The following is an 8,423-nucleotide window of genomic DNA, read 5'->3' as shown; positions in this document are numbered from 1 at the left end:
CGTACTATAATTATAAATCTATTTATCTAAGACAAATAGTACTAGTGTCAGGACAATAAGAATGTTCTCTCAATAAACGCGATGCACTTGTATTACATAACTGGTAAAAAATTTTCCATATATATTTATGCAGAATTGAATATAATTATACAAAATTATACATAATTGTGCAAAAATTTATGTATAATTATAAATGCTAAAGTATAGGACATTATATAAAAGTACAATAACTGTTACATATAATTATATCATGTAAATGCGCACTTTGCATTCTTATACACTCGCGTCCAAAAAATAGGGAACGCTTTTCAGAGGCCGAAAAAATGGTCATTTTCAACTGACTGTAACTCGGCGAAAAATAATCACAGAAAAAAAACTAAACAAGCATTTTGAAGCTTAAACCTTCGTCTTTAAGGGGATCCTAAAGTGACTTTTTTACCGATATAACATTATATTTCTTTTGTACCGAAATCTTTTGATTAATTGCACAGAATAGTAAATGCTTCTCCACGATTAAAGTACACACAGAAACAAACCGGGAACCTCCCGATTTTATGTTAAAAAACAAAAAAAATTGAAAAATCGTAAAAAAGTCGTAACAATATTTGCTTAATATAAAAGTTATGCAGTTTGTATGTACAAAATAAGATAGGTTCCCGCTAGATATTGCACGAAGGAATATAAATAAACTTTTAGAAATGAGTTTAGAAGCATAATGAAAAAGATTTCGGTTTTTAAACCGAAATCTTTTTCATTATGCTTCTAAACTCATTTCTAAAAGTTTATTTATATTCCTTCGTGCAATATCTAGCGGGAACCTATCTTATTTTGTACATACAAAGCAAATATTGTTACAGAAGCCGATAAAAAAATTGTAATTTTTCAATTTTTTTTGTTTTTTAACATAAAATCGGGAGGTTCCCGGTTTGTTTCTGTGTGTACTTTAATCGTGGAGAAGCATTTACTATTCTGTGCAATTAATAAAAAGATTTCGGTACAAAAGAAATATAATGTTATATCGGTAAAAAAGTCACTTTAGGATCCCCTTAAGATGCTTTAGGCGATTTTTCAGAAGATCAATTTTTTTAAATTCTGTACTTCAAAGTACGAGGGAAAAAATTTTATCGAAAAATTATACAAGTTTGACGCTTTCCAACTCGATAAGAAAATTTTTTTCTAAAACGTTATTCAAAGTAATAAACTACAACATATTCTCTACAGTTTGCTTTTTTAAAAATTACCGTATGATTTTTTTTCACCGAGTTATCGGACTTTGAAAAAAAAACGTGTTTTTCAGGAGAATTATCGTAGCTCGCTGAAAAATGCCGTTACGGAATAGTTTAAAAAAACATTTTGTAGAAAAAAGTGCATACCTTAACGTCTTGTAGATTATTTTTTGCAATTTTCTTCATTCGCTGTTCTGCAGCTGTGTGAAAAAACCATTGTTTTGTTCCTGAAGCGCTGTTTTTTGACACTCTGCAGTTCCGTGGAAAATTTTTTTTCGAAACTTTTCACTCCAGAACTACAAACTGCGTTATTTCCCTTGCAAAATGCTTTTTTTAAAATTGTTCTACGATTTTTTTTGACCAAGTCACATTACTTTGAAATAATCTATTGACACGATACATTTTTCAGACAAATAATGTTTACCGTCGGCATTAGCATCACCCAATGTGCACCACGTGGAGGTTGCCGATCGGATTTTGCACATCGTGTGTGTGTGTGTGTGTGTGTGTGTACGCGCGCGCGCGGGTGTGCCCGTGTGCATTCAAAATCGCGTATTGCCTCCTCTCTGCTCTATCACGGCTTGTAATCGCTCTCGCATGTTTATGCATCTCTCGATGAAGTGCTGGGGAATTTCGCGCCAAATTTGCTGCAAATTTTCTTCCAACTCCTCTGAAGTACGCGTTTTGAGCAACAAGGTCAAACATTCAGTATTTCGACGATCTTTCTCGCGTAATCGAGTGAAAATTTTTCGAAATGTTGCGAAGACATTTGGAAATAATGCAAGTCGCGCAAATAATTGCACTTTTAGAAACGGATATAAGTACACGATTTGTAGCACAAAGATTCGGTGTTTCGATTTCCGTAGTAAGCAGAGCTTGGAGCCGATATCTCGAAAGCGGAAATTTTGAGAGACGTGAGGGCAGTGGCCGTCATCGATTGACAACATCTCGGGATGATAGAGCAATTGTTCGATACACTTTGCAGAGGCGCACAGTAACGGCGAGACAGATTATAAGTGAGAATCAAAATTTGAACAACGTTAGCCAGCAAACAATTCGTAGACGTTTGAGGGAAGCTGGGCTACGATCTCATGCGCGCGCTCGAGTACCACGGCTCACATTCAGACATCGTTTACGGCGCTTGGAATATGCACGAGAACACGTGAATTGGACTGCAAGACAGTGGAGTTCAGTCTATTTTTCGGATGAATCTCGTTTCTGTTTATTCAGCAACGATGCTCGCATACGCACGTGGAGAAGACGGAACGAACGATTCGATCGTCGTTGCGTTATGCCGATGCAGGCCTACAACGGTGGTTCTGTAATGGTTTGGGGCTGTATTTCCGCGAGAGATCGTAGTGATTTAGTGATCGTACCACCCCCAGCTATGACAAGTGCGCGATACATAAGCGCGATCCTCCAACGACAGATTTTGCCACTGAGTCAGAGACGAAGAAACTTTATTTTCATGCAAGACAATGCCCGTCCACATGTCTCGAACCTGGCTCAGCGGTTCTTTGAGCGGCATAACATCACGCTACTGCATCATCCCGCCTGCAGCCCGGATTTAAATCCTATCGAGCACATGTGGGATGAAATGGGGCGTCGATTGAGAGATCGCGATGTACCGCCGCGTAATTTGGAAGAGTTGGAAGAAAATTTGCAACAAATTTGGCGCGAAATTCCCCAGCACTTCATCGAGAGATGCATAAACATGCGAGAGCGATTACAAGCCGTGATAGAGCAGAGAGGAGGCAATACGCGATTTTGAATGCACACGGGCACATACGCGCGCGCGCGTATACACACACACACACACACATACTCACGATGTGCAAAATCCGATCGGCAACCTCCACGTGCTGCACATTGGGTAATGCTAATGCCGACGGTAAACATTATTTTTCTGAAAAATGTATCGTGTCAATAGATTATTTCAAAGTAATGTGACTTGGTCAAAAAAAATCGTAGCACAATTTAAAAAAAAAGCATTTTGCAGGGGAAATAACGCAGTTTGTAGTTCTGGAGCGAAAAGTTTCGAAAAAAAATTTTCCACGGAACTGCAGAGTGTCAAAAAACAGCGCTTCAGGAACAAAACAATAGTTTTTTCACACAGCTGCAGAATAGCGAATGAAGAAAATTGCAAAAAATAATCTACAAGACGTTAAGGTATACACTTTTTTTCTACAAAATGCTTTTTTAAACTATTCCGTAACGGCATTTTTCAGCGAGCTACGATAATTCTCCTGAAAATCACGTTTTTTCTTCAAAGTCCGATACCTCAGTGAAAAAAAAACATACGGTAATTTTTAAAAAAGCAAACTGTATAATTTTTGATAAAATTTTTTGCCTCGTACTTTGAAGTACAGAATTTAAAAAAATTGATCTTCTGAAAAATCGCCTAAAGCATCTTAAAGACGAAGGTTTAAGCTTCAAAATGCTTGTTTAGTTTTTTTTCTGTGATTATTTTTCGCCGAGTTACAGTCAGTTGAAAATGACCATTTTTTCGGCCTCTGAAAAGCGTTCCCTATTTTTTGGACGCGAGTGTATATAATGTTCACAATGTTTTATGTATAATTATCTCTGTTCTCTCTAATTTATAATTATATATAAATATTCAGATACAATATTATAGTGTATACGTATACGATTCTATATGAATGAGAAATTTTCATCGACATGTATTTTTTTCTCAACGAACTCAACAACAAATAGGTGAAACATTTTCTTTTGTACTTATTAACTGTAATTGGGATATACTTATGTATACATTGCAAAAATCTAGATATAATTTTATGTATATGTGTATACAGGGTGAGTCACTTAAGACCGGCCACCAGAATAACTCCTACAATTTTAGTGATAGGAAAAAATGTTGAAGTAAATGTTTGAAGTAAAAATGTTATCAAGGGGGATGTCATGTTATGAGAAACATTTTTTCCCAGGTAAAAGCGCGTAGATTTGAAGGTCAACTTAAAAATTTTAAATGAAAACATTTATTTCTTATTACATATTCTTGCAGTTTATTTCGAGAGCTTTCCAAAATACTATAATTAAGTTATTTTTCATTAAATACTTTTCGAGTTATAAGACTCGAAGTAATTTCTTAATTTTACATAAACCCTAAAATATCTCATAAAATATTCATTTTTCGATGATCTTATCTCAATACTTTTACAAAATAATGAGAGTACAAAATAATGAGAGGAATCAATTGGTGTAAAGAAAACACATAATTGTTTCTAAGAAAAAATATGTAATTTGCAATTAACAATTAGAGTATAGGTAAGATATACGCCTCACCCTATGTGCGTGCGCGCGCGCGTGTGTGTGTGTGTGTGTGTGTGTGTGTATACACATATAAGAAGTATGTATGAATAAAATAAAATAAGACGAAGAAAACAGAAAGACAGTATATACACAAATACATATAGGTATGTCATTAGCTAGCATGTATAATATTTCTTTTGCAATCAATTATTAATCTAAATTTTTCAGAAAATATTCACGCAAAAATATGGAATTTCTTTCGTTAAGTTCCGAATAAATATAGCTCTATTATTATTATTATTAATAATATAACACTAACTTAAAATAATAAAAACAAATTTTTTTACAATTTTCTATTTTATTTCGATAAATTTATAAATTTATAAATTTATTAAATTTATAAAAGAAATTATAAATTATTAAATTTATAAAAAATACATTAAATAAAATTGTATTTGCTTAAATTTTTATTTCATATTTTTCGAAAAATCGACAAAGTGATTTATCTTCTTAGACTCAACTACTTTTCTATATTTTCGAGCATCACGTAAGAATCTTACGGTGCCAGAAACTCCGCAATTACCGAAATTTCAAATCGTTGTCGATGATGTTGATTTAAACATTGTGTGAACTAAATTTTGAGAATCCTTTCGGTCTGGCTTTCGCTACCTTACACCACCAGTTCAATGATCCGACGTACTTTCGAGACTGACTGGGTCTTCGCTGTCATAAAAATCTTCTCCTTGAATATAGTATTTCAAACGATATATATTTTATTTCTAACTCTATTTTTTAATATTTCTTTTCAGTATCTCATCAGCAATGTGTCGCCGCGTATCACACAACGTCCCGTCATCAATAAGGACTTGAATAGAGTAGCTTCTTGAATATCGAATTGATATCCGAGAAAACTGCCGATTATTAGTGCCACAGTATTACGAAACTGGAGCAAGATTTTCCTTCAAAGGTATTTTTTTCTAATGTTGAGAATTTGTCGAGAAAATTATCGAGAGAATATATTTTGGTGTAAAAAGTATCCGAAAAAAATCCGATACAAATTTCAAACTAAATTAAAATTGTAAATTTAAATGTTGAGAGAACACTCTTGATAATTAAACATCATTCGCCAGAAGTAAATAGCATTAAAATATAATTTTTTTTGCTTTAAAGAAAGTGTGTTTGTAATCGAATATTTAATAGATTTGCGGTATTATTCAGAATCAAGACTTCTGATAGACTCTGATAAATGATTATGTGATCGGCTTAAAAATTTTATTATTCTTGAAGAATTTAAAACAGATGAAGGACTGGGGTGATCAGAGATCGTTACTTTAATAAATTTTAAACTGTTTTGCTCAATAATAAAATTACAAAACCACTCTGCCACTCGCTCTGTCGTGAATTTAAATTTTTCCTAATATAACCTTTCTCGAATGACATACATATAAATATACGAACTGCTTTGTCAAATTTAAAATATTTGTCACTCGCAGTTTAGTTCGTCAAAATACATTGGCTGTATTATAAGTTTGTTTTTCCCACATAACAGAAAGATATCTATTATAGAGATTCATTTACATTGTGTAAATTGTGTTTAGTGAACAAAAGCATTGCAAATTTCATTTATTTTAAATGTTTGTCACATTGCATTAAAAAAGAACGTGGAAAGAATATAGATATTCCATTTTCTTTACATATCTTTATTCAAAAAAGTCAAAAGGAACGAAAATCATGTCATTAAACATGGAGAAAAATAATGATAATCCTACTAAGAAAGGTATTTCTCTTTTATCTTTCTATTTAATTATGTTAAATATAAACTGACAATAAAATCAATTTACGTATAATATAAAATTTAAATATAAAAAGTTAACTTATTATTTATTTTATTGTGTTAATATAAAATTAGTTGCTTAACAAAGTAGTTTGCAAAATTTTTAATTAACTATGACAACAGTCAATAAATTTGTGGACAAACATTCAGTTTAAATACTGTTCATAATATATAATGTAAATTGCGTCATTCTATTGAAAAATTTTATCTTTTTTTATATATTTTTATATATTTTATTATATATTTTATTATATATTTAATATTTTTGATTATTTAGAATCTAACCATGGGAAAACAGATTTGTTAGACAATTTTGCCTTGTTGAAAACATATGTTTCTCTATTAGAAAACATGATTCAAACTCCAAAACACAGTCAGTTACAAACTGTAGACAAGTCATTGAGCCAATTGTACAACAACGAAATTGCAACATTTCACGATAAATCAGATGTAGATATGAATTTATTCCACGATTTCTACGAGCTCACAGGAATACGATGTGTAAAATTGGAACGAAAATCAAGTTTTGTCTTTGAAATGTGTAGCAACAAAACCGACAGGGAGGACAATTACATGGTTGAGATATTGATTAATGATCACGGTCGTGCACTGTTAGGAGATAGTGAACTGCCTGCACCCGTTAATGTGGAGGAAATATTATCAAAATATCCTATCGATGATGTGAACAATGTGACACACTTTTTGAACTCCTGCAAGCACTACGTTGAGACTTACGTTTGCCGCGAGGAACAATTTACAGATTTGAAGGTGATAAAACTATCAATTTAAGAAAAATTTTTTTAATTTGCATTATTTTTTACAGTGCATATCTAATGCAAGTGTATGTATTATATATACTTGTAAATAATATGCAAAAATATTTGCTTTTTAGAAACGCGATATTTTAAATTTATATTTCTATGATAGTTATAGTCTGTTTATTTATTGATAAATTTTATTGATCTATTTATTTATTGATCAAGTTATCTATCAATCAAGTTATTAAAAAGAAATGTTTATTTTTCAGAATTTGCTTTCAGAGATTGCAGATGCTGAAGTGTATCACGACTATGAGTTTACTTTAATTACTATAACAATACCAGGTATAATGGACATAAACCCTGAACAAATTTATAAGGTTGCGCTTGACTTATATTATAAACCTGATGAAATAAGACCTTACAAATTATCTTCCGCGTGTAAAAGAGCATCATCACGTTTCCTTAAGAGATTGAACAAGTTCTTCAAACCTTTCCTTAGAGAAAATTTATGTTCGGCTTTGCTGCAAATCAATATATCAAATACTGAAACAAATTTATTTTGGCAAAAGATTATGATAAATGATGATAGCGTAGAATCTTACGAAGTCGAATCGTCAAATGAACTTTTTAGAGGAATTTCCAAACCGTATCTTTATCGAAAAAATAAGAAATAAAGCAAAAGCCAAGATTATTAGAGTCTTCACACAAAAATGAGATAAAATAAAACAAAACTTTGCATCAAAGAAAAGAAGCACGATACTCATCATAGAAGATTCAAAAATTGATATATTTTAGAAGAGAATGCAAAAATAATATCATGCATGCAAATGGACAATAAAATCAATAGTAGACCAATAACACGATGAGTAAAAGTCACAAATTAATTTAAAAGGAGTGACGTGAAAAATATGTAAATAAAATAGAGATAAAAAGCGGATGTCAAGAATAAAAATGAAGAAAAATTGCTGAATGAGTCAAATAATAAAAATGGCGAGCTTTTAGCAAAAATTCTTTTCTTAGTTAAAAAAAAAAGAATAAATTATATAAATTGAAGAAACAGAAACACATACACAGAAGAAAAATTAAATTAAATAAGTTAAAATTTAAGTAAAAAAAACGCGAGTAAATAAAAAGTATATTGTATACAGAATATCTCTTATAATTCGAAAACTTTTATTTTCGTCTCCATTTGAATTTAAAAAAATATTATTTAAATTATGTTTGCAAATTATGATATATTTTATGTAGGATTTCTTTTACGAGTAGATTATCTAACAAGCGAGATTATTTTTCTGAGATTTTATTTGTAATAAAACAGTATAACCAAATATG

At 31.4% G+C, this 8,423-nt stretch overlaps 1 protein-coding gene across 2 annotated transcripts; it reads left to right on the top strand.

Moving 5' to 3' along the window:
- The first annotated feature begins 4,643 nt into the window (after positions 1–4,643).
- LOC145972781 (uncharacterized) lies at positions 4,644–8,421 on the top strand. Of its 2 annotated transcripts, XM_083101705.1 has the most exons (5): positions 4,644–4,660; positions 5,306–5,463; positions 6,210–6,273; positions 6,608–7,098; positions 7,358–8,421. In XM_083101705.1, the coding sequence occupies exons 3-5, from the start codon at positions 6,228–6,230 to the stop codon at positions 7,763–7,765; spliced, it is 945 nt and encodes a 314-aa protein (XP_082957831.1). In that variant the 5' UTR covers positions 4,644–4,660; positions 5,306–5,463; positions 6,210–6,227; the 3' UTR covers positions 7,766–8,421. The 2 variants fall into 2 exon arrangements, with proteins under 2 accessions (XP_082957831.1, XP_082957830.1); XM_083101704.1 differs by lacking the exons at positions 4,644–4,660; positions 5,306–5,463 and having other exon boundaries at positions 6,003–6,273.
- The last annotated feature ends 2 nt before the right edge of the window (positions 8,422–8,423 follow it).

This window comes from Camponotus vicinus, unplaced genomic scaffold (genome assembly GCF_025532165.1).
Source record: "Camponotus vicinus isolate PSW18456_S1 unplaced genomic scaffold, iyCamVici1.0 SCAF_6, whole genome shotgun sequence".
Taxonomy (NCBI): domain Eukaryota; kingdom Metazoa; phylum Arthropoda; class Insecta; order Hymenoptera; family Formicidae; genus Camponotus; species Camponotus vicinus.
Note: the sequence above shows the minus strand (reverse complement) of the source record. Positions and strands in the feature narration are given on the sequence as shown.